Source organism: Geotrypetes seraphini, chromosome 8 (assembly GCF_902459505.1).
Source record: "Geotrypetes seraphini chromosome 8, aGeoSer1.1, whole genome shotgun sequence".
Classification (NCBI taxonomy): domain Eukaryota; kingdom Metazoa; phylum Chordata; class Amphibia; order Gymnophiona; family Dermophiidae; genus Geotrypetes; species Geotrypetes seraphini.
The window spans coordinates 20,086,221-20,112,721 of record NC_047091.1 but is presented as its reverse complement, the minus strand read 5'-3'; the positions used below and the strand labels follow the sequence as shown (position 1 = coordinate 20,112,721).

The 26,501-nt window shown below is 43.7% G+C and overlaps 1 protein-coding gene across 2 annotated transcripts; it reads left to right on the top strand.

Moving 5' to 3' along the window:
* Positions 1-1,009: 1,009 nt before the first annotated feature.
* On the top strand, positions 1,010-22,818 carry CAPNS1 (calpain small subunit 1). Of its 2 annotated transcripts, none has more exons than XM_033956552.1 (11): positions 1,010-1,100; positions 8,537-8,657; positions 8,765-8,798; positions 9,804-9,893; positions 12,591-12,648; positions 14,764-14,828; positions 18,119-18,187; positions 18,522-18,600; positions 19,844-19,960; positions 20,094-20,152; positions 21,575-22,818. In XM_033956552.1, exons 1-11 carry the CDS (start codon positions 1,025-1,027, stop codon positions 21,599-21,601), a joined length of 795 nt encoding a protein of 264 aa, XP_033812443.1. In that variant the 5' UTR covers positions 1,010-1,024; the 3' UTR covers positions 21,602-22,818. The 2 variants fall into 2 exon arrangements, with proteins under 2 accessions (XP_033812443.1, XP_033812444.1); XM_033956553.1 differs by lacking the exon at positions 1,010-1,100 and adding an exon at positions 1,334-1,516.
* The last annotated feature ends 3,683 nt before the right edge of the window (positions 22,819-26,501 follow it).

Below are 26,501 nucleotides of genomic sequence, written 5' to 3'. Positions count from 1 at the left end.
TTCACTACTCGCGAATTCAATTTTTTGCAGGCTGCCCGAACCTCCCCGGACCTTACCTGGTGGTCTAGCGGTGACGCGATCTTCCTATGCTCCTGCCCCGTGCAGAGCTGTCATCAAAATGGCTGCTGTGAGTTCCCATTGTCGTGGTTGACTTAGGCACCCATAAATTACTACTACCAGCACCTACCTTCAGGTCACCTAGTGATGCCTAGGCGGGATTCTATAAATGACGCCTAGTGGTTGATTGACAGTGTGTGGTAGTGTGAGGTAATCCTGTTTGTTTGTCTTGCCTTAGGTCAGGGGTGTCCAACCTTTTGGCTTCCCTGGGCCGCATTGGCCGAAAAAAAATTTTCTGGGGCCACGCAAACGCTGCAGCAAGACAGAGGAGGGAGCCGGCAAGGCAGTAAACACCCGGGGGCACCAGAGGAAAACACGGCATCGCCCTCGAACGGGGCTGCACAAAATACTTCACAGGGCCCCAGGTTGGACACCCCTGCCTTAGATTGTAAGCTCTTTTGAGCAGGGACTGTTTTCTTACCCTTTGTCACTCTGCAGCGCTGCGTGCCTCTGATAGCGCTATAGAAATAATTATTATTAGTAGTACATGGGCACAGATGGGAGGAAGGGAAGAGACAGAGGAGATACTGGACATGGATGGGGGGAAAAGAGAGATGAGATGCTGGACATGGTTAGGGCTTAGGTTTCCAGTTCAGTTTTTCTCTGCACATTTCTATTTGTAGTCATTTGTTTTGTATTTGGTGATGCTCGATCAGTGTTATGGTGAAGTATTTGGAGGAAAATCCTACTCGAACGTTTTCCCAATAAAATGTATGATCGTCAGAACTGCTGTAATATTTGCAATTACTGTATACCTTTTGGCACGTTCTACAGCTGGCTTCAGGGGGCGTGGCTACTTCTGGGCGGAGCCAATAAAGTCACCCCGGCCCCTACAGTTGCTCCTGTATGAGAGAGTACGGGAACCTTTAAAAAATTTTAAAGAGCACTTCGAGAATTCCGCTTAGCGATGTCTGAGACTGGGGGGGTGAGGCTAGAAGTCGACGGGCGTCCTTTTTCTTGGACCAGGGCTGAGCCAGGGGCCGGTGGGTGCGGAGCTGCTCTCTCTCTCTCTCTCTCTGGGCGTGGTCAAAGCGCTTCTTCCTCCCCTCGCTCTCTGTTTGAGGTGGGCGGAATCAGAACGCTGCGCTCTCGAGGTGTAGGCGTGGTTGGAACTTGTGCCCGCCCCCTGCGCTCTCTATGTAGGCGGGGTCAAAGCGCTGCTGCTTCCTCTTGCTCTCTAGCTCGATGGGAGGAGTCAAAGCGCAGCGCTCTCCTCTCTCTCTCTCGGTGTGGGCGGGGTCCGCGTCTGAACCCGCCCCCTGCTCTCCTGGGCCGGTCGGGGTGGGGCGAGGCGAGGCGCTGCTGTTCTGCCCTAGTTCCGGCTCGGGAAGGGTCACTCGTGCTCGGCTCCTGCCCGTTGTTCGGTTTTGGGGTTTTTGTTTTTTTTTTTAAATAGCAGGTGAGTGCGGGATGGGCGCGAGTAACGGGAGGCTTCCCGCGTCTGGACGAGGGGGGCTGGTCACGGGACTCGGGCTTCCCCCATCTCTGGGCTGAGGCCTCGGGTATCCTCGATCACCCGATCCCGCGGCTGAGGCCTCGATCGTTCACGACCGCTGGATCCAGGGAGTCCTGGGGGAGGGTTCCCCTCACCCGCTTTCCCGGTGCCGATTAAAGTTATTATTGTTGCTGCTTCTGCGGTGGTTAAGATCACGGAAAGTTCTTGCCCTGCTCTCAGCTGATCCTTCTTCCTGTGTCTCATGTCATGCTTCCCCCCTCCCCCTTGCCCCTACTACTACTTATCATTTCTATAGCGCTGCTAGATGTACGCAGCGCTGTACATTAAATCAGTCAAGAGAGTTTAATTAAACAAATAGGACAAGTAGGAGGATCGTTTCTCAGGCAGGGGTGGTTTACAAGCGACTTAGGTTTAGGAGTTAAAAGCATGAAGCTGTTTGCTGCTTTTGCCCTTCATTCCGGAACATACCTGTCGTGGCATGGAGTTAAGGATCCTCCGATTTCTGTATACAGTATTCCCCATATAAAAGGGTCCTCCCCACCCCTGAAGTTTCTATCTAATGCAGTGATTCCCAACCCTGTCCTGGAGGAACACCAGGCCCATCGGGTTTTCAGGCTAGCCCTAATGAATATGCATGAGAGAGATTTGCATATGATGGAAGTGATAGGCATGCAAATTTGCTTCATGCATATTCATTAGGGCTAGCCTGAAAACCCAATTGGCCTGGTGTTCCTCCAGGACAGGGTTGGGAACCACTGATCTAATGCCTACTAGTCCCGACGCATTAGTTTCAGGAGACTCGGAACCTCTGTATTTTTTTTTTTTTGTATCCCAGGCAGGGCTGATATTAAGGTGGGACCCGTTTGCTGTCAAAAATCCTGCTTTTTTTCAGCTCAGGGCTTGCTTTTGTGTTCACTTACGGCAGGGGTGTCAAAGCCCCTCCTCGAGGGCCGCAATCCAGTCGGGTTTTCAGGATTTCCCTAATGAATATGCACGAGATCTATTTGCATGCACTGCTTTCGTTGTATGCTAATAGATCTCATGCATATTCATTGGGGGAAATCATGAAAACCCGACTGGATTGCGACCCTGGAGGAGGGACTTTGACTCTCCTCTGACAGTGATTGTCAGCCCTGATCTTATTTATGTTCCCTCTGTCTTGGTTCCAGGGTCTTTCTGATCCTGCATGTATTGCCTGATCTCTTCCCCCCTCCCCCTCCTTTCTGGTCCCAGGGTCTTTTCTGCCTCAATCCCATGCTCTTTTCATTCATCCAGATTTGGACTCCCAGGAGCATAGCTATCCATCCAGTTGTGGGTGGATCTTGAGTTCTTAGTGGTTGGGAATGAGAACCCAATCCCCTTGCCCAGCATCTCTTCTTCTACACCCCTGCCCTAGGCTATTGGTTATTGCTGAACTCTCACCACTTGCAATGCCCCTCTGTGCCTTTTTAAATTCACCAGCAGTAAGCAGTGACTTGTACCCACTGCTGGCACCAACCTTGAGTTTAGGCAGGACCAGTAAGTGGCATCAGAGGGGAAGGTTCAGGGCTGGCATAAACAGCGGGTATGAGGCATTGCTCACTGTTGGCAAAGACCTGAAGGGTTTAAAAGGTGCAGGGGCTTTGAGGGATCCCAGAATGTTTTGGGAAGACAGGAGGGAGAGATACCGGTAGTCTTCTGCTGGTGGGGCTTGGGGAGCCTTTCCAGCCATAGTACATCAGAGCGGCGTCACTGTCCGTGAGTCTCCTTGCCCTTGAATCAATTACTTCTTCCCCTCCTCTGTTGGATCCCAGAAAACTGTTCATAAGCATAGTTTATCTTTTCCTTGGGGGGGAGGGGGTGAACAAAGAGTTAAGTAACAAATGGGTTGGGGTGAGGACTAATAAAGTATTAACATCTGCAGCATTTAGGGAAGCCTATCACAAGCTACAAAAAAATACCTACTGTATTTGAATGTGCATAGCTTTGATATCTTCTGGGCTAGGAGGTGGTATAATACATTGCCTTTGCTTTTGTATCTTTGTGTCAAGAGCCTCTTGCCATGTGCCCCATCTCGGTAATTACATTACATTACATTAGTGATTTCTATTCCGCCATTACCTTGCGGTTCAAGGCGGATTACATCCAAACTAAAACAAGAATTACATTCAAAATTTGAAGGAATAGAATAAGCGATGACTTAAAATTTTAAGGTAATAAAAATGTCGGGTAAAATAGTTATCAACGGGAAGTAGAAGTTTTTAGGAGATAGGAATAGGGTGAATTATGGGGTTTTAGATAACGTTTGGTAAATAGAAGAGTATTAGAGAGTATTAAGGATATAGAGAGTGTTGGATGTTAGATTGGGATTGGTCGTGCTGGATAGGTTTTATGTATTTTCTGAAGAGTATGGTTTTAGTATCTTTCTTGAAGGTTTTGTAGTTTGTAGTTGAAGATAAGAGTGGTGATTTGTCTGTCCAGTTTAGCTGCTTTGGAGGCTATAAGGTTGTCATAAAGTTTTTTTGTTTGACATTTTTGGATGATGGGTGGGAGAATAGTGAGTGGGTTCTTCTGTGTCTGGTTGAGGAGGATTGATTTAGTCGGTTATTCCAGTAGGTTGGGCTTTCTCCGTTGATAGCCTTGTAAAGTAAGCAGTAGAATTTGAAGTGCACTCTCGCTTCTATTGGAAGCCAGTGCGAGTCATGGTATGCCTCTGTGAACAGACAAGTCTTAGGGCTGTATTCTGTACTGTCTGCAATTGCTTCATCATGGTCGCGGGACATGGTAGGTATAGTATGTTGCAGTAGTCTAACATCCCAAGAATGAGAGATTGTACCAATAGTAGGAATTGCTTCTTTTTGAAGAATGTTCGGATTTTTCTTAGATTTCTCATGGCCATGAACGATGCCTTTATTATTTTGTTAATTTGGGGTTGCATGGTGCAGCCTCTGTCAATTGTGATTCCAAGCAATTTTAGTGTAGGTTGTATTGGGTATGATAATGAATTTATAACAAGATTAGTTAAGGTTGGAGTTTTGTTGTTTTCTAATAGGATGAAATTTGTTTTGTCAGGGTTAAGTTTTAATTTGTGCTCTGTCATCCAAATTGCAACTGATTCGAGGGTTTTGTGTATTGTGCTTGTCATGATGGATTCTGGTTGGTCGAAAGGTAGGAGAAGAGTGATGTCATCTGCGCAGCTGTATAAAATTATGCCAAGATTATCCAGGTAGTAGCTGAGGGAAGCTATGTATATATTAAATAATGTAGGTGATAGGGGTGATCCTTGGGGAACTCCGCAGGGGTTGGACCATGGTTCTGATTTTTCTTGCATTGTTTTGACTCTGTAAGTTCTTGATTGTAGGAATCCTTTGAACCATGTAAGTACCGTATTTGCCGGCGTATAGGACGACTGGGCGTATAAGACGACCCCCCAACTTTCAGTTAAAAAATAGAGTTTTGTGTTATACTCGCCGTATAAGACGACCCCTTCTTCCGCACACCTTCTCTACCGCCCCGGGTGCAGCACAGCTGGCCAGGTTCCCTTACTTTAGTGGCACTTCCCCGACCGACCGACAACAGCCCCGGTCCGACAAACCTCCCTGCCCTTAACCGCGAATCTAAATTACCTTCTTACAGCTGCTGTAAGAAGGTATTTAGATTCGCGGCTACAGGGCAGGGAGGATTGTCGGACCCGGGCTGTTATCAGTCGGTCGGGGAAGTGCCACAAAAGTAAGGGAACCTGGCCGGCTGTGCTGCAACCGGGGCGGGGCGGCCGCCCCTCGAACCGCGAGGCTACTCTCCTTCTCCTTACCTGCCATGCCTGCAGCACAGAGCCGAACGGAAGTCTTCCCGACGTCAGCGCTGACGTCGGAGGGAGGGAGGGCTTTGTTTAAGCCCTCCCTCCCCTCCGACGTCAGCGCTGACGTCGGGAAGACTTCCGTTCGGCTCTGTGCTGCAAGCAGAGAAGGTAGGGAGAAGAAGAGCCGCGCGACTGAGTACATCCAGCCCCGCAAGTAAGGGCATGTAAACTGTACCCGGCGTATAAGACGACCCCCGACTTTGGGGATGATTTTAAGGTACTAAAAAGTCGTCTTATACGCCGGCAAATCCGGTACTTTGCCTGAGATTCCTATTGAGTCGAGAGTTTGTAGAAGCATGTCGTGGTCTACCAAGTCGAAGGCTGCAGAAAGGTCTAGTTGTATCAGCAGGGTTGTCTGGCAGTGTCCATTAGTGTTCCTAGAAGTGTCTCCGTGCTGTATTTGGTTCTGAATCCTGATTGTGTGGGGTGGAATATGTTGTGATTCTCTGGGTAAGAGGCTAATGTTTTTGCTACAAGACCTTCCATCTGTCCTTTACAGGGCCCCCTGCACCACCCCATACTGCTCCCAGGAGTCTGCTGTCCTTGTATTTCCTTTTTCTCTCTCCTGTTCTGCCCTGGTTCTTTGTACAGTATACTTCTTTGCTAACTAATATTCCTGCAAAGAAAGCTGGTGCAGGACTGACCCATCCATAGCTACAAGACAGCAGAATCCAAGGGACTTAGGAAAGGGAAGGGATTCCAGGTTTCACTCTTGCCCACGGGGATAAATTTGTCCCCGTCCCCGCAGGAACTCAATTTCCCTGTCCTGTCCCCGTGAGTTTTGTCCCTGTCTCTGCCCCATTCCTGTAAGCGCTGCCTTAACTGCACAAGCCTGGAACACTTATAATTTTAAAGTGTTTGAGGCAGATGGAGATGGAGCTTGCAGGAATGGGGCAGGGGCAGGAAAAGAACTCGTGGGGATGGGAAAATGAGTTCCCGTGGGGACGGGGGACAACTTGCTCCCGTGTCATTCTCTTAAGTTGTAGCTGAAGTAATATGGATTTGAATACTGCCTTTCTGTGGATACAACCAAATTGGTTTACTTATATGCAGATGTTACTGTCCCTAGCGGTCTCGCAATCTTGAGTTTTGTACCTGGGGCAGTGGAGAATTAAGATGACTTTCCTGGCGTTACAAGGAGCTGCAATGGGAACTGATCCCAGTTCCCCAAGTTTCAGTGGGAATGTACTGACCAACAGGCCATTCCTCCACTCAAGTGCAGAGTCCAGCAGTAATTACGGTACCCTTCATGACCTTAAAAGTCTTACCGTCAGAAATGTTGCCATCTCTGAATTGGTCTTTGCAGATTTGTGCACGGTGTGTAGACATATAGGATATAGTAGCTCTTCTAGTCCTTTCCACATCCTGAACAAGGGGGGGGGGGGGGTTATACTGAAGGAAGGAAGTTTAGTTCAGAGGTAAAATGTTTCCTTTGAATTGCTTAAGTGGGGAAATTTGAAGGAAGATGGATTTTTATGGACAAGATTTTATGTTTTATCTTGTTTTTTAGGTATGACTTAGTTAATCTTGATTGTAGAAAGATATTCCTAGGTTATTAAGATACAAAAATCCAAAAACAGTTGAAAGAATATGAAATTCAAAATGTTGATCTTGAACCCTCCCCCATACTGACAAATAACAGTATATTCACAGGATCAATATTGCTCTCACCCACATTGCATATCTGTGCCATTAACAGGAAACGAAACAAGATTTCTATGACCCCCACGCAATGCTGTAAATATACAAACCTACCGAAAACAGCTCTATACCCCAAACGGGGCCTGAAAATACAAAAATGAATTGATGCCCATAAGAGCAATACCACTCCAGGTTCAGGAGACGTGCCCTAGAATTTAATTTTGATGGAGCCCTCCTACTGAAGGAGGATGAGAAACCGGCAATTTTGTTATCAGGTTTCTTCAGCTCTTAACTGTGCCTGGTGCACTCATGCTTGTAGCTTAGGGCTTCTACTTGCTAAGGTGTGGCTCACTTAGCTGGTACAAAACACTGCAATACCTCAACCTGCTGCCAGTCGGGAAGTCAGGCTGTACCTGGGAGGATAAGCACTGCCCATTTGTTTAAATATTTATTGGATTTTAAAGGCTACAAATAGCAGGAAGGGATATGACGTGTAAAATGATGCCTTTGATAAATTGCTAAGTGAAAAGCAAATGTAAGGAGCAGTGTGGAAGATAGGTGGAATGAGGGAGATCGGAAGGAGCTTCACACATGACTCATAACTAGTACTGCTTCTCTTTTCAGGGGCTTTTCATATGAGCTTTGCTAGTCTAGGTCTATTTACAGCCCAGAGGTACTGTGGGAATGAATTCTTTCCTTCCCTGTTGGTACTGGGGGATTTAGAAGTAAAGGAAGCTCATCACATTATCAGCAACACTCATCCTTCAATAAAACCACACAGAGAGCTACTCCTCTGTTGGTATTGTCCTTGTTTTTTTGGAACAGAATTTTGTCATTTGGGGTGGGGGTATTGTAGAAGAGGCAACCTTTAATCTATCGCAAACTGAGGAGAGGCACTGGCTGACTGCCTACAGCAGGGGTGTCAAAGTCCCTCCTCGAGGGCCCGCAATCCAGTCGGGTTTTCAGGATTTCCCCAATGAATATGCATGACATCTATTTGCATGCACTGCGTTCATTGTATGCTAATAGATCTCATGCATATTCATGGGGGAAATCTTGTAAACCCGACTGGATTGCGGCCCTCGAGGAGGGACTTTGAGACCCCTGTACTAGATGATCTATCCATAGGCTATAAATCCTTGTTCTGAATCACTAATTCAGGATGAAAAACTGTATTGGATGAATTCCACAATAGCCCGTACTGCCTTAATTGTCTGTATCTTGTTTGTTTAATTATTATGTATGTTACCTTGTAACCCGTTCGAGCTCTCTGGGGAGGACAGGCTATAAATTGAATTAAATAAATCCGAATTGGTGTCGATTAATGCCAATTAGAACCTCACTATTTGCACTAATTGGCTCGTTGGTGAATTTGATTGAGTGCTCATCTTGGATCAGCACCCAATTTTGGGCACCGGGTATAGAATCCAGGGGCGCATGACGATTACTCATTCACACTTTGTCATGCACTTGGTTTCCTGCAGGTTCCCCCTTTGGCGCCCTCAGGATGTTCCTTGTGAATAGTTTTTTGAAAGGAGGCGGCGGAGGTGGCTTTGCGGGCCTCGATGCGGGGAGTATAATTGGAGGTATTATAAGTGCTGTGAGGTGAGTATGCGCCTTTCTTATTGGAGGACCAGACAGTGCTGGGTATTTTGTCAGAGCCCTGGCTCTAAGAAGTGATTTGTAACCCACTCTTTTTTTTTCTGTTTTAGTGATGCAGCTGCTCATTACAACCCAGAGCCTCCGGTAAGCCTTGTTTTCTTGAAATAGACTTTTCCATGCATGGCAGAGCCCCTTGGAAGACCTGTCCTGTTGTGTTTCCTATTTTGGGTGAACCCACCACAGTATTTTTTAATCCTGTGAACAAAAGGGAGTATTTGGGATAGGTGTCATTATGGAGCCAATGAGTGACAGGAGTAAACTGGTACATCTGATCTACTAAAGTCTCTTAAACTTCTGTAAGAATTGGCTGATGCCGATCTGTTAATGTTCGTGACTGACAAATCCATTTATCAAACTGTATATATAATCCATTTTTCATACAAAGCTCAATATGGATAGCAAGTAATAAAAAACCAACAACTTCATCATAACACACAGTAACAAGGAAAGGAGTGAGATACAGCAGAGAGTACTCAAAGACTTTTTTATATCAGTTATTGAAAGTTTGGAATGCTCTCCCAATTGAAATCAGGTTGACTTCGGATTATATGTTATTTTGAAGGAAATTGAAAACAATTTTATTTCAGAAATTTTTTAATTTGTGAGAATTGATAAGGTTCTTTGATGTAACAAATTCCTCCCCTCCCCCCTTTTATGAAGCCATGTTAGGCTTTTTTATTAGAACCTAACGGATGTAGCGGTATATAAGAAATAAATTACATTACATTACATTATTGCCAGTCGCAGCGGTATTAGCTCTGACGCTCTTAGGAATTCAGTGAGCGTCAGAGCTCATACCGCTGTGGCTGGAGATTTATTTTTTTTTTTAAACCCTAACTCGGCTTCGTAAAAGGGGGCCTTAGTATTGATCTGCAATTGTATTTTTACTTACTGTAATTCCAAGGGGGTATCTAGTGGAATATAAGTAGAATTATTGAGTAAAAACAGAAAATGTAGAGTATAAGATCAAAGAAATAATGATAAATCCAGAAGTTAAAATGGATGCTGAAGGATGGGCCAATGGGGAGTGTTTTTATTGGTTGAGGAAAGTGTTGACTAGCTAATGATGAGGGGATTGTTTATTTCCAGCCACCAGTCAGCCACGTTTCTAATGTGGAAGCATGTGAGAGCGAAGAGGTGCGCCAGTTCCGCCGTCTCTTTACACAATTAGCGGGAGATGTAAGTAGAACAAATTTTGCTTTCTTCTCATAATGCCTCCCAGTCATTTTACCCCAGTGTGGGCTCTGCCTCTGGTCTTTCTCATCAGATGGCTTGTGCACCCTGAGGAAAACAGCGAGCGAGTAAGGCTTGGGGAAGGCTTGGCTACCCATTAATCAAAGAATAACATATAAAATAGCATTATTAGTTTTCAAAACAATAACTACAAATGAACCTCAGTTTATTAATCGTCTACTAATCCCTCACGTTTCAAATCGTCTTCTTCGATCTAACACCCAGGAGCTACTCATGGTCCCTTCATTGAAAATAATAGGAACTAGGCGTCACGATATTTTTTCAGTCAAGGCCCCGCATATTTGGAATACTCTCCCTTTATATATCAGAAATATCAAAGACCTCACTTTATTTAAAACCAATCTAAAAACATTTCTTTTTAAAGCTTCTTTCAATCTTTAAAGAGGAATTTTTTCCTCGATAATTTAAAATAATCAAAATGTGAAAAGGTTTTACTTTACTTATACCCCAACCCCAGTGTTCTATCCTACCCTATCCAGTTTTCTTCTCTTCCCTGCGGGGAAACAACAATTTTGTAACTTTTATCCCCCTATGTTTTTTCCAACCATTCCAGTATTGTCTGTAGTGTTAGTTTGTCATGACCATGTTTTTTTATTTTTAAGTTAATAATATTTTTAAGCTATAATAATATTTTTAACTGTTTTTATCCCAATATTTACTGTTATGTTATTCGCTTAGAATTATTAAGCGAACCATTAAATATAAATAAACTTGAAACACAGGGGGAAGCAACAGTTGCAGGAAATTTTGAGGGTGGAGGGCTTTCACACTTTCTCATCCCTTGCTTTACTACTACTATTTATTATTTCTAAAGTTTCTGAAAGGCATATGCATAGGGTCCCTGCTCAGAAGAGCTTACCATCTAATTTAGACAGGACATTTTGGGGTTGGGGAGATTGTGGTAGAGGAAATGATACAGTGGGTATAAGTATCTGACAGCAGTGAGTGGGAGTTAGGAGTTGAAAACGGGCATACGGCAGCGCAAGAAAGAAGGGACGGAGTCTGGAGTTGGCGGTGGAAAAGAAGGGTACAGATAAGAGGGGCTTGCCTGATGAACGGAGATCATGGGGAGGAGCATAGTGGAAGATAAGTGAAGAGAAATATTGGGGGCTTCAGAACGAATGCACTTGTAAGTCAGCAAGAAGAGTTTAAATTGTATTCGGAGATGGACGGGGAGCCAATGAAGCGACTTGAGGAGAGGGGTAATGTGAGAATAGCGGCTCTCACAAAATATGAGTCGCGCGGCAGAATTTTGAACGGATTGAAGAGGCGAGAGATGGGCACGCGGGAGGCCTGTGAGAAGTACATTGCAGTAGTCTAAGCGCGAGGTGACGAGAGCATGGCCAAGGGTTTAGTGAAGATTTACAGTTTGTTCCCCATTATCCCCTCTGCAGATCTGAGAGTGTTTTACAAAGGCTGTTTTCTGCCATTCAACCCTTAGTTCGCTGGATCTTTCACCAGCTCTAAAGGGAGAGATGAGAAACAGAGAATGACACGGGGACAAATGTTTCCCGGTCCCCACAGGAACTCAATTTCCCGGTCCCATCCTCGTGAGTTTTGTCCTTGTCCCTGTCTCTGCCCCATTCTTGTAAGCTCTGCCTTAACTGCACAAGCTTTGAACAGTTATAATTTTAAAGTGTTGAGGCTTGTGCAGATGAGGATGGAGCTTACAGGAATGGGGGGCAGGGAAAGAATTCGCAGAGACGGGTTGGGAAAATGAATTCCTGCGGGGACGGGGAAAAATTTGTCCCCGTGCCATTCTCTAATGCGAAACAGACATATTCCTCCTCTTCATATCTTCTGAGCCGTGATTCTACACTACTTCGGATGGTGTGTTTAAGTTTACATCACCTCTCTCTCTCCTGTCTACCTGCAGAACTGATACCTGCAGGTCACTTCATCTAGTAATTTCATCACATAAAACTTTTCAGCATGAATCAATTGGAAAAAATGTTTTCTTGTGCGGGACCTGTGGAGTGGAACAAAGTTCCAGTGTATGTTTGAGGGCAGAAAGATTTGGACCAGTTTAAGAAACTGTTTTTTTTTTTTTTTTTTTAAATTTTTATATTCTTTATTCATTTTAAATTTTACAAGAAGTGTACAACAATTTCCTTCATTGATATACAATTTCACTTGAACGTCTACAATTTTCACACAACAAAAATTACCCTCCACCCACCCCTCCGAAACATATTTCTAGTTAATCATCACATACTATATTAATTATATCAATCATTTTTATCCTTCAAATTAAAAGCCCACCCACCATACATAATCATAATTGGGGAAAAACAAAACTAACTATTTATAATAATAATTTATTCAGTTTAAGAAACTGTTGAAGCAGCATCTCTTTTTGTCAGATGAAATATGCCTCCTGATGTGATGGACTTTTATGGCGTTTGATTGATATTAAGGTCAGCATCCTCCAGGTGCTTTTCTGTGATGAGTCTTTATTGATGTTTGCATGTTATCGATTACATACATAATAAAATACGACATAAAAAGCATGTTACAAAGCAATGTTGTGATCTGCTTGTATAAAGTGAAATATAAATGACTAATTATAAACTATATATCTCTATACGTGTCATACTGATTCCTCAACTTTTTTGTGGACAGGATATGGAAGTGAGTCCTTCAGAGCTGATGGGGATTCTGAACAAGGTGGTATCCAGGCGTAAGTGGACCTTCTTGGTAACTTTCTATTAAACTAAACTAAAACTTAGTTTTGTAGACCGGATCTTCAACCAAAAGGAGCTCGACTCTGTTAACAGTGAGATAAGCATAATTAATTTCCAAAATGTTTAGTAAACAGGAAAGTTTTCAGGGCTTTCCGGAATGAAAGGAAGGGGCCTAAGCTTCTCTGTACCAGCGGTAAATCATTCCAGAGCTCTGTCGGTTTGAAAGCAAAAGAATGACTAAATCTCCTAAAAGTTATGTTTTTACCCCTAAGGGAAGGAAATGTAAGTTTTTTAATTTTTGAGAACTTCTGGTGAGAGGATATCTATGCAAATTCCAATCTAAAGGAACCAAAGTGATAAAAATGCCAAATAGAATCTTAAATGCAATACAAATGCATTTGAATTGAATTCTAAGATACACAGGAAGCCAATGTAATTCCCTAAGCAGCAGGGTTACGTAATCAAATTTACTCTTACCGAATATGAGCTTAGCAGCAGTGTTCTGTATCAGCTGGAGTCTCTGCAGATTAACCTTTGAAAGACCCAGGTACATTGAGTTGCAATAATCCAACCTTGACAAGATAATTAACTGAACCAGTACAGAGAAATGTTGCTGATGAAAGAGCGCTCTCACTCTTCTCAGAATACGGAGGCTGAAGAAACACTTTTTTTAAGAAGAGAATTTAGTTGATCCTTGAATGTAAGTGATGAATCAATGACAATACCCAATATTAGTGAGGAAAATTCAGTTTTCAAAGATTCTACTGAGTCTAAAGTCACAACAGAAGGAAGAGAGTCCATAGACCATGGGTAATGCCTTTTTGGTCCATGTATCTGTGTTCAGTAAGCAGCTATAGACACAACTGAACTATGGAGCCACTTGGAACTTAATTTAGCTGAACAGGGGCCATTTATTGCATGTTGATTGTACAACGCTGCCTATGCTTTCCAGCGCTAGAAAAATGATAAATAGTAGTAATAGTAATTGTTGCTCAAAATTTGGCCAAGAAAAAACAAAGAAATTCCAGCACAAAAGAATAAAAGCTCTTTTTAAGAAAAAGCACCAACTTTATAAAAAGTTTTGACTCAGGGCCGTGTTTCTATGGAAGAACCGCCAGGGACTGAAAATGCTCTTGTCAAATGTATGCTTAATGCACGAGGTGCCATTGTGAAAGGTGCAGTTGTAACAAAAGCTATCAAAAATCACCTGCCTCACGGTGGCACAAGTTTTTCTTCTTGAGTGCCGGAATTTCTTTGGTCCACCCCTATTTTGTTTTTCTTAGTTTCTTTCACGTAAGGTTTTTTTTTGGGGGGCGGGTATCCTGTTCAGATTGGCTCAAAAATTTACCCCCCCCCCAAAAAAAAAAAATCAACAATCAGTGTTGTTCAGTAATGAGCAATTAAAGATGAGTGCCCTTTATTGGCCATAAATCAACATTGAGTGCCAATTTTGGCATGCACATTTGGGTGCTAGGGCTTGTGCCTGTTGAAAATGAGTGAAATTCCTGATTTGGATGTACATTCCTGAGTAGGTAGAGCTGAAACTGGAATCTAGACTAGAGAATGACACGGTGACAAAATTCATCACCGTTCCCGTCCCCGTGGATAGCCGCGGGAAATAAACCCATGTCATTTTCTAGTGTCTATTTCATCCTCTGTCCTTCTACACCAGCATTCTTCAAAGCAAAGCTTGCGGGTCAGTGGTTGTGGCCATTCATACTCTGATTCTTATGTGAGCCAAGGATAATGAAGCCATTGTGACATCACTGATGTGATTGGCTCTTAGGCACTGGTGGAATGAGGCATTATGACATCACAATATCTGCTCTGGATACCAGAAACTGCCATTCTGTAGTGTCTATCTCAACCTCAATCCTTCTACACCAGCATTCTTCAAAGCAAAGCTTGCGGGTCAGTGGTTGTGCCCAATTATACTCTGATTCTTCCCTCTTTCCTTAAAGAATGACATGAAGATGGTTTCCCGCGGTTATCCGTGGGGACGGGAACGGTGATGAATTTTGTCATCGTGTCATTCTCTAATCTAGACCTTTGTATACCCTGTTCGTTTACTGTATATTCTTTTCTCTTTATCTGATATTCCTATGTTACAGATCCAGACTTGAAGACTGATGGCTTCAGCATCGAGTCGTGTCGCAGCATGGTAGCTGTTATGGATGTATCCTCTCACCAAATGTGAAACATAGAAACACCCGCTCATCTCCTGGTGCCCAAATTTGAGTCCCGATCCAAGAAACATGCACAGCTTAATTGGATAATGAACAATCAATGGGCAATAATTGGAGGCTTAGCCAATTTTTATTAACATTAATTGGCGCAGGTTGGCTGCTTGCTGATCTCTAATGCTGGGCGCGCAGATCCCATTGTGCACAAACCATTCAGGGGAGGGGCATGGGTGGGCCAGGGGCGTTCCGAAACTTTGAGCGCAGTGTTACCGAATATGGGGAATCCACGCCTAACTTGTGCGCCAAGATTTGTACCAGGTTTCGGCTGGCATAAGTCTGGTGCCTAGAGTTGGGCGTGGGAATCTACTCTTGTTCTAAAAAAGGCCCGCACTCTTCATAGATTAGTGCTTAATGCTGGGTTTTTTTTTCCAGTGCCAAATTTTGAGCACCAGTTATAAAAATGCCCCATGTGGTGCATTGTATTGTATTTAGACTCATTGTAATGTATTGTATTGTATTGTTATTTAGACTCATTGTACGGTATTGTAAGTAGACTTATTGTATTGTATTAAGACCTTTTGTTATTCGCTGAATGTTCAGCCTTCTTACAATGTAAACCGCCTAGAAGTCGCCTGACTATGGCGGTATAGAAAAATAAAGTTATTATTATATTTTATAAATGGCAACCTAACTTAGACGCCGGTAGTTGCCTTGATCATGTCTACCGGTGCCTAGCTTAATTGCTTTAATTGGCTTTAATCGGTGTGATAATTGTCTCAATTGTTTAAAAACAAAGTCATTAAAAAATAAAGTCAGTGCCGCTAGGCAACGGAATTGCGCCTATTGTATAACGGATAGTGGCGCCTAACGTCAAAATAGGCGTCGTTAGGGGGTGGAAATGACCTTACGTGCCACTAGGCCCAATTGTCAGAAAAACTTAGCTGCTTGTAATGTAATGTTTAAAAACCTGGCCTACATTATCAGCACCTATGTTTTTTCTTAGGCACCGCTAGCCGCAGTTCTGATAACGATGCCTAAGCGTGATTGATACGCGAACAGCACCATTTTTCAAGGTGGTTTCGATTTAGGCGCTGTTAACAAAATCCGGTCTTATATGTATACACAAGGAGCTATACAGTACTCCCCCGAAATTCACAGGGGTGAATTTCGAAAAACCGCCAGTCAAAAGGCAGGGGAAGCAGGAGAGGGCAGCTGGAGCAGGTGAAGAAAATCACTCACGGTCTGCTCTGACCGCCTCTTCCTGTAGTAACTTCTATGGCTTTGGCAGTATATAAGAATAAAATTATTATTATTAAATTCAGGCTACCCCAATCAGCTGTTTTGACACGCAGCTCTTGATTGGTGTAGTCCGACTTTACTACAGGAAGAGGCGGTCGGAGCAGACTGCGAATGAGCGAGTCCACGATTCACGAACCGCAAATTCACGAGGGGACACTGTATTCTATATATGGCGCCCCCAAAAAATTAGTGCTGACTAGAACCTGCGCTTAGTGCGATTCTCAAAAAGGTATGCGCACCTTACAGAATCGTGCTAAGGGCCAGTGCACCCTTTTAGGCCAAAGAATACCAGGCCTAAATACCTGCACCTAACTTTTGCACAGTTTGGACTTATTCTATAACAGTGCACATAAAGTTTAGGAACACCCACAATCTGCCCATGCTCCCTTTTTAGATTTGCGCACTAGAACAGATGTGCAGCACTTTAGAGAATGCACCTTCTAATCAGCGGTGTAGCAAGGAGAGTGTGGTCCGCCCCAGGTGTCATCTTGGTAGGGGCGCCAGCACCCATCCTCCTCGCCACCCCCCCTTTCCCAATTCTCCCCCTGCCTCACTTGCGCCTTCATTTCTTCCCCACCATACCTCTAGCTTTTCGCTGGAATGAGCAGCAGCTCCTACCTGCTTCTCCCACCAGCGTCGGCTCTCCCTCTGATGTCATTTCCAGGTCCCGTGCCTAGGAAGTGATGTCGGAGGGAGAGCCGACGCTGGCACCAAGTTGGAGATTCTGTTCGTGCTGGGAAAGTTAAAGAGGTACGGGGGAAGGGATGGGCATGCACGTGTGACAAGAGGGGGGGCACCTCCCTTGCTATGCCATTGCTTCTAATTAGTGTCAATTATGAAGTGTTAATTTACAGTTGCCACTGATTAGTCTTGTTAAACAATTACGTTGTATGTGCACTGTGTGCACTGATTTGTGTGCACAAGTTATGGCACCGTATACATGATTTGGGGGAAAGAGGCCACATCTTTGTTCATTCTAGACAAGGGGTACTTAACCCTGTCCTTGGGAAACACCTAGCCGGTTAGGTTTTCAGGATACCCATAAATAAATTTGCATGTGCTACCTCCATTCTATGCAAATCTGTCTTGAGTGTGTTCATTGTGGATGTCCTGAAAACCTGACAATGGGCTAGATTCAGTAAGCCCACCGATCTGATCCATGGGCAATCTGAGGCCGGGTGACCAATTCTCAACGCGCCTGCGTGCAAAGTAGGCCAATCGGAGGCACGACCCCCATCGACTACACGGATCGCTAGAGATCAATCCTAACGCATGCGCAGACCAGCTTCTTTGCTTGTAGATGGTCTGCGCATGCTTACAGAGCTGGAAATCTTTTTTGACTGGTTAAAACCACAGGCTCGCACTATGGGGAAGAGTGAGCAGGAGAGTCGGGGCAGAGAGCAGGGCGGCAAGAGGAGAGTCGGGGCAGAGAGCAGGGCGGCAGTCAGGAAGTGTGCTAAAGGGGCAAGAAAATATTGATCACGAATGTAAAAGGAAGACGCTATAGCTGCAGCTGGAAAGACGAAACTAATTTTTTTTTTTTAAGGCATATTTGTTGCTTGTGCTTTGAGATTTTGATGTACGGGAAACAGCGTTATAGGTCAGTATTAAAGAAACTTTTGCAGGGCAGCAGTCGGAAAGGACATGAGCGACTGGTCCCCAGCAGTAGCTTCTTTGTTGATTGGCCAGCCCAGTCGGTGTTCCATATTTTGGTTAGTGAATTGCTGCCTTCCTACTTTGCATACCGTTTCCCCTCATTTGCATGCGCGGATTGGATCAGATCAGAGGATGATCAGCACAGAGGTTAGTGAATCGGGTCGGTACACGACCGCAAACACGATCGGTGGGCTTAGTGAATCTAGCCCAAAGTCTGACTCTTACAGGTGCTTTTCCTCAGGATTATCTCGGTACAAGACACCTGAATGTCTCTCTCATACCTCCATGATGCTCTTGAGTCTGTTTTTCCTTAACTGTTCTTCTGCAGAGTGACAGCACAGGAAAGCTGGGCTTTGAAGAGTTTAAATATCTCTGGAACAATATAAAGAAGTGGCAGGTCAGGAAGTCTTTCTCGTCCCCCTACCCCTTTCTTCACATGGCACAGGGAACTATCTGATCTGTGAGCTCCTATCTGATCTGTGGCCGACACCTCCGTCATTGACACTGCCTTTACCTTGTCATTCTGATGGCCATATGCTAGAATTGTCTTTTCACACTGCTGCAAGAGGGATGTGATGGGTGTAGGGGGGGGGGTGAAATGGTCAGTAGATATATTTCTGGGGGGGAGGGGACAATATGGGGGCAAGGAGAGGTTGATAGGATGGTTGGCTAGAAAAGGATAAAATCTGCCGGTATGTTCATCAAGCTTCTCTCCATTATTTTTTTTGTAGGCAATATACAAAAGATTTGATACTGATAGATCAGGGACCATCAGTGGCAATGAGCTGCCGGGAGCCTTTCAGGCTGCAGGTGAGACGCCCTGGAATGGAATGTGCTGTTTGTGCTATCGCAGAGCAACGATTAATGTCCATAAGGTGTCGTTGGTATATGCAACTGTGGTTATAAAACAAGCACCACTGGGGAACTCTAATTCAAAATCTCTCTCTTTTCTTTTTTTTTCTCTTTTATGTGGGTGTTGTTTTAGGGTTTTTTTTCTTGTTTTCCTCTATTATGTGTGTATTGTATGCTTTATTTGATTTTTATATGTGTTTTAATTGTACCCTGCCTGGGTGTGTGGATAGTATAAATATTTTAAATAAATAAATTAGATCACGATACATTAAAGGCTACTCTTAGAGATTTATACAGGGTGGGCCACAAAGAAGTAGCCCGCCTCTAATACCGGTGCCCCGCTCTTGGTAAGAGGCCGTAGCCCCTTGCTCTCTGGCGACGTGGTGTTGCCCCGTGTACAGTGTTCCGGCTTTATTTTGCCTTCCTATTCAGTCCTCCTGTGCACATCGCGTCAGAAAGTTGGTGTTCTCCCTGGAACAGCGAATAATGATTGTGGAAATGGATTGATTAAGGAAACGCACGAGGCCTTTACTGACAAGTACCCAGGAACAAAACCACCAGCTAAACGTCTGGTTCGGAAATGGCATCAAACTGGCTCTGTCGCAAACATGAAGACATCAAGGCCTCCATCAGTCCGGATGCCCGACGTCGTCCGTGACGTTCAGCAGTGGATTGCAGTTAGCCCCCGAAAATCAACTCGAAGACTCTCTCGGCAAGTTGGTGTATCATGAATGACGTGTCGGTACGTGCTGAAATCGCTGAACCTCAAACCGTATTGAATAACGTGTGCAGGAACTTTCTCATTCATCTTGTCACACTATTGCCGGAGGAGGGCTATTTTTCTAAGGCCCACCCTCTAGTAATGCTTAAAATATTTTGTGTAGATGGCTAAGCAAAACCTACCTATACGTTTTCAGTATGTTGTCTGCCTTATTCTTGTGCTGTATTTAATGGAATGATGTAACATATTTATTCAACTCTAACAATAGAAATTTAGGGCCTCTCTTTTCGGATTAATTAGCATGGGTCGGCGCAGCAAATGCACTGAAGCCCAGAGGGATTTAAAGGGCTTTGGTGCATTTACCAGTGCAGCATCACTACTGCGGCCGTTGGTGTTCACAGCATAGATGTAATGTGAAACTGACTGTTACGTCTCCGAAGTAATCATTGATTCTGTCTCTTGCATCACTTCCTTGCACAGGCTTCCAGCTGAATGGGCAGCTGTACCAGATGATATTCCGCAGGTATTCCGACGAGTCTGGCAGCATGGACTTTGACAACTTTATCAGCTGCCTGGTGCGACTAGATGCCATGTTCCGTAAGTTGCCCGGGGATAGGCCTTGTGCTCTGAGTGATGACGGAGAGAGGGCTTGCGGAGAATTCCAGAAAGGGAGATCACAAGACAGCTGTGCTTTCTCTTATCACAGGAACTCTTGTGTTTTAATTTGTAGGTGCTTTCAAGGCTTTGGACAAAGATGGAGACGGACATATCAATGTGACCATGAAGGAGGTGAGCGCGCATACATATGTAGGGTTACCATATAGCGCCAGAAAAAGGAGGGCAGATTGAGACATCGGTGTTTTACTTCCATTGAAAGCAATGGAAGTAAAATCTGGATATCTCAATCCATCCTCCTTTTTCTGGAGTCATATGAAGCTTCTAGGGTTTGCCTCCCCCTTCCCTTTTTGTGTGAGGTCAAGGTACTAGAGAGAAAATCTAGGAATGTTTCTCTTAATGTGTCTACCAACAAGTCTCTCCCAATATCATCATAAATCAAGCTAGACAGGGGCCTCACATTCATTATTCCTCGATACCATTATGCAGAGAGCGAGAGAGATAAAGTAAGAATTAAATGCTCAAATGGAGGAAAAAGCCTCAGAGCTCCACCTCCAGTACTCTGTGGGTGAACAATTCTTTACTCTTGAGATAAGAGAAGGTTTCTGTTCTAATTCTCATTGAATTAATGTTCTAAAGAATAATGTGATTTAAATGGGTGGTGGGCTGGGGGCTGCACTCTGGTGTAACAAAGTTCCTGCCCTTCTCCTTGCATCATCTTCTTACAGAAATGGATTATTAAAGAATCCCTCCCAAGGCTAGGCAGTGGCTGTCTCTCTCAATCCCCTCCAGGCAGTGGCTTCCCTCTGAGACAAGAACTTGCTGGAATAATCTTGAGCAAGTGTAGACGATGTTCAATTAGCATTGGATAGTTTGATTTATTAGATTTGTTAGATTTATTAGATTTGTTAAATCGCCTTATTTACAAAATAATTGAAGGCGATGCACAGTAAAATTAAGTAGCAGAACAGAACTCCATTGATTTATTGGAAAGCATACCATATGCTTCATCGGAACCCCCCTCTTAATCAATTAAAAGCCTCTTTGCATAAGTTTTGGGATTAGATTTAAAGTGTTTCAGAGATGATTCGGCTCAGATCATAAGTGGCAAACTGTTTCTAAGGAGCAGGGACATAAAATGCACTTCTTCGTCTAGGCTCCCAGTAAGCCTGAGGTAGACTAGGAAGGGTAAGTCTATGGCAGTGCCTTGTAAACTTTTTGAAGCCGCGGCACACTAAACTCGGGGCCTTGTCTGGTGGGCACGGATGTCGATGCGATGTGACGCGCACGTGTGGAGGTTCTCCAGTCGGGGCCCTGAGCTTTCTATTATTACTCCAGTGGAGATGGGGGGTGCGAGAGGAGGAGAGGCACCGGCTGACTGCCTACAGGACATGCCTTTTGCCACGAGAGGGACATCTTTTGGGCAGTCAGCTGGCGCCTTTCCTCACTGGCATCTCGCGGCACACCCAGAATTTCGCTGCAGCACACTAGGGTGCAGTGGCGTGCAGTTTGTGATACACATGTCTATGGTCATTAATAGAACAGAGTAAATGGACAGGAGTATATGGATAGTGATTTCTTTCTTTGCCTTTGCAGTGGCTGCAGTTGACCATGTACGCCTAGAATTGGAGGAAGCTTCAATGCTGGAACCTGCCATGGAATGACACTGCTGGACAGAAAGCTCTCACCTCTATTCTGCATCTTCTCCAAAGCCTCCTGTCCTACCTCTGCTGTTTTTTTTTTGCTGTCTGAATAGAGGGATATTTTCTCAAGTTGGCTTGTATTGTCATTAGCTTCTAATTTTCAAATTGTAGCTATTCCCTGGCCGTTTGTCAGAATAGCAAGTTTGGGGGTTTATTTTATAGGGGATGTATCTTTCATTTCTAAATTTAGAACATAACTGCTTGCTTAGTCTTTGATAGGAGTGAGAATTTCTCCTCCCCCCTTTCCAGACCCCTGTTGATGGAGATGAAAAATGAATTTGAGAGGCCCACTGTGAATAGTTTGAGTACTTAATTCCTTTCAACTATGTTACTTTATCAGCTTGTAAGAAGAGTCTGAGGTAGCAGGTTCCATGCTTCATAGGTCTCGTATGGAGACTGTCAGGTGCTCTTTTCTCTTGTAATTATCCAAGAGCAGCTTCAGCTCTTTGTAATATAGAAGAAGGCAGATATGAGGACCATAACTACTTAGTTTTCTGTCATAGCCCCGGTTGGTCTGAGCTTTGTAATTAGGGATCCTCCATATTTAGCTTATGTCCTCTTGAACTCTGTTACTTTTATTCCCTCTACCACCTCCTTTGGAAGGATATTCTATGCATGTACTCACCCCCCCGCACACACACACGGATTTGTTTTTAGGAACTATTTCCTGATTGTTCTTTCTGCATCCATCCCGTTGAATCTCGCAGCAGAAGCACAAAATTGAAAACTGGCCAAATGGGGTCTGAACCCCCTAGCTTTGATGTTCTTTGCACTTGCTTAAACCATTGTGACTTAACTAAATCATGGACGATCATGTGACTGTGTGCGCCAGGCCTGCATTGTCCAGGGCTGCCGCTAAGATGCAAAAGATGAAGACTAATGTATTTTTCTACGCCGTTTCTCGGGTTCTGAGTGGAATTTGGGATGGGAAAGGACAAAAAAAAGGCTCCTTTATGCCTGGGAGGGAAGAGTTTGGTGTGAATAAATTTTGAATACCTTTGGGATTGAGTCACCAGTGATTGTAAGCCTCTGGTGGTCGTAGTAGTGACACTTTGCCCTTTCTGTGTATCAGGAGAGAGATGGAGCACTTGGAACCATCTGATGTTTGATATAACAATAAATAAGAGGATGTGAAGAGTTCCTGTCCTGGCTTTCTTTTCTGGATTAGTCAAAACAAATAAATGGGGAAACCAAATACTTGGTACTCTATCAGTGAGAGTGATTGAAGGAAGTATATCAGAAATAATGTAGAATCACTCTTGTAATGCATTAAACACACTTCTTATGCCACTCTAACCTTATACACCATCAATCCGCAACGGCATATAATAAACTTCAAAGTGCCAATTTTCTAATCAATCTTTTTATCTTCAGATAATACATTTCTAAGTACCTCTATGGCAGGGGTAGGCAATTCCGGTCCTTGAGAGCCGGAGCCAGGTCAGGTTTTCAGGATATCCACAATAAATATGCATGAGATAGATTTGCATCTTAAGGAGGCAGTGCATGCAAATCCATCTCATACATATTAATTGTGGATATCCTGAAAACCTGACCTGGCTCCGGCTCTCAAGTTTCGCCCGAAGGCTTTTTCAAGAATGGGTTCAAAAAAAGAATGAAGAAATAGCTAAAGCTAAGTACATAAGTTTTAAAGTTGTATAAGAAAAGCTTATTGATTTGCACAAAACATAAAATATAGAGTTTCCAAGTTTATTATAAGAGTTGATTAATCGTCTATTCCAAATTCTAAGCGATGTACAGCTAAAAATTACAAAGTTAGGGGAAACATACATGACTAACAAAATTATTACTAAACATTAAAATATCATTAAATACATAACATAATATAACATGACTAAACATAACTAACAAGACTATTTTTACATACAAGATCAAGTAATGGGAAAGTTACAGGAAGAAATACAATTGAATATGAAAGAAACAATTAAGGTTAATAACACATTGGGAAAAGGGGAAGCAATTTAAAAAAGCACAAGCACTTAAAAAAACTAAGGTCTGATGATGAATAAAAGCCAGAAAAAGAAACAAGCCTTCAAATAATTTGGCTGGTGGTTGGCTGGAACTGAAGACCATAGAGCAAGGGTAGGTAATTCCGGTCCTCGAGAGCCGGAGCCAGGTCAGGTTTTCAGGATATCTACAATTAATATGTATGAGATGGATTTGCATGCACTGCCTCCTTGAGATGCAAATCTATCTCATGCATATTTATTGTGGATATCCTGAAAACCTGACCTGGCTCTGGCTCTCAAGGACCAGAATTGCCTACCCTTGCCATAGAGGTACTTAGAAATGTATTATCTGAAGAAAAAAAGATTGATTAGAAAGTAGGCACTTTGAAGTTTATCATATGCCGTTGTGGATTGATGGTGTATATTACATAGACAACGTCATAAACAACATTGGGCTGTTTTTAATACACTCTAACTTTATATGCAAAGAACTTATCTTAATGAAGGGTTCCGATGTGGCCCGTTTCGATCCTGCGTCAGGGAATCGGATTGTAAACGACGCAGGATCGAAACGGGCCACGTTGGAACCCTTGATTAAAATAAACTCTTTGCTTATGAAGTTAGAGTGGCATGAGAACAGTTTTGACTGCTATTTGCAGCGAAGACAAGTATTTTTTACATCATAGAATTATATGCAATGACTGGGTGGTGAGGCGATATTCTTGGGGTTCGCCCCTTGTTTTTGCCTCTGTGTCTCGGAGCGTATTTTTTCGCTTTGAATAATGATTGTCTAATGTGCATATGAAATGCGCTTAATGCATTAGAGGAGTGATTCTACATTATTTGTTTTCTAGGTGCCTGACCTTTTTCTACCTTTTTTTGTAGGCTTTTCGTGGGAGAGATGGTGCTACAGTTAGAACTGTCTTGTTTTCTGCTTTTTGCCAATAGCTGGTATCCTGATTTCAGGATGTTCAGAGTTCTACCCCATTTCAGTTTGGGCTGGCCAGCATGAGTTCTTGAGAGGTCCAGCATCTGGGGCCACAGATAGGCTATAGTGTCTGCATGTTTATGCAATTAATAGCTTCATTTTTCTAAATTGTCAAAGGCCCACTTAAGACCCCCTCCTGAACTCTGGAACTGCCATTTGTACAAGAATTTACCGACAGGTTCCTGAAGCCAGGGTGAGGTATAAAAGAGGGAAATCACAACCAGATTTGACAGTAAGTCGAGGCATGTACAGGAAGCTGGTGTGCAAACATGCTTCTCTGGCTGTCCAAGCATTTTACACACACAGCTGTGGCAGAACTGGTTATGCCGCTTAAGCAGAGAGGCCGTGTTACTGTAAGGGTGTGGCACCTGGAAACCTGGGCAAGTCCATGTGCTGTGCTCAAATTTTCCAGCTTGTGGAAAGAATTTCCTATTTAGTTGCGTGTCTCCTTTCTCAAGAGGGAGAATTACAAATAGATGAATCAAAGTTGGTGTAGCTCCAGGGAGTGGACCAAATCCTTAGGACCTAGTTCACTCTGGTTGCAGTGGATGGAAGAGTAGACTCTTTCCAAGACATTGAGTTATAGAACCATTTTCCTTCAACATTAATTTTGTCCTGACTGAACAAACTGGTTTCTCTTTTTGACCACGTTCAATTTTAGCCAGTGACTGCAAAATTAAATTAGATTTTTGATATACTGCCTTTTTGTAGTACGACCAAAGTGGTTTACATATTATATACAGGTTCTTTCTCTCCCCTAGTGAGCTCACAATTTAAGTTTTTTGTACATCGGACAATGGAGAGTTAAGTGACTTGCTCAAGGTCACAAAATGATATTATAGCTATCAGGGCTGTGAAATTATGACACTAGACCTTTGACTCCAACTCCTCTGTTTCTACTATCTGACTTTTACTATAGATCTAAGAGAATATGATAGTCGGGAGCAGGTGCTCAGTCCCTCCTGCTCTTTCGCCATCCGCGACAGCAATGCTTGCCTTAGGCCTTGCCCCAGTTCATCATGTGATGCATGGGGATGGCTCAGGTGCCTTGGGCTCCTCCCTTGGGAGGGGCCTGAGACATCTGAGCCAATCAGGGACTTCCTTAGGCTCCTCCCTAAGGAAGTCCCTGATTGGCCAAAACAATGGGGTGCTTGAGCCAATCTGGGACTTCCTTAGGGAGGAGCCTAAGGAAGTCCCTGATTGGCCATTGTTTTGGAGAAGTTGCATACGCGAAGATTTAAAGAAGTACGGGGGAAGGGAGGGTGCGAGTGTGGCGGGGGCAAGGAAGGAGTGGGGGGGTGGCGGCGAGGAGAGCCACCACCACACTGGGTGTCTCTTACCCTCGCTATGCCACTGGATATAATATTCAAAAATTGTGATAGCCACAGAGCTACAACTTAAAAGGGCTTACCACAGAACACATGAAGGCATCTTGCAGTATTGTCATGATCTGCGCATGTACACTGCATGCTAAAAAATATTGTTTATTGTGGAAGGGGCTTGTCTGCACTAATCAATGCAGCCACAGTTATTGCATTCTGATTAGCACAGGATTAGCGCATGAGCCTTTACCATCTACAAAATAGGTGTTGGTAAGTACTCACATGCTAATATTTTTTAAGGGCTGTGTGCTAAATGGTGCAAAGATAAGTGCCTTTCCTTTAGAGCACTGTATAGCACTTTTATAGCACTCTGTGCACTTTATAATTTATGCAGAGCCTGTTGAAAATTAATTAAAATATTTATTGCACATACTATTTGCTAAGACCAATGATGAAAACACCACCCCAGTAAAGGCACGAATAAAATCAAAAGTAGTGCCTTGGGTGTTTGAGGTCTAGCAAGAAAGCCACTTTTTATAG

What these genes read in the sequence shown, in the direction of transcription:
- CAPNS1 (XM_033956552.1), top strand. Translation starts at nt 1,025, where the DNA reads ATGTCTGAGACTGGGGGGGTGAGGCTAGAAGTCGACGGGCGTCCTTTT. An exon ending in GAACAAGGTGGTATCCAGGC is followed by an intron (nt 12,649 to 14,763) that starts GTAAGTGGACCT and finishes CCTATGTTACAG; the next exon opens with ATCCAGACTTGAAGACTGAT. An exon ending in TCAATGTGACCATGAAGGAG is followed by an intron (nt 20,153 to 21,574) that starts GTGAGCGCGCAT and finishes TTGCCTTTGCAG; the next exon opens with TGGCTGCAGTTGACCATGTA.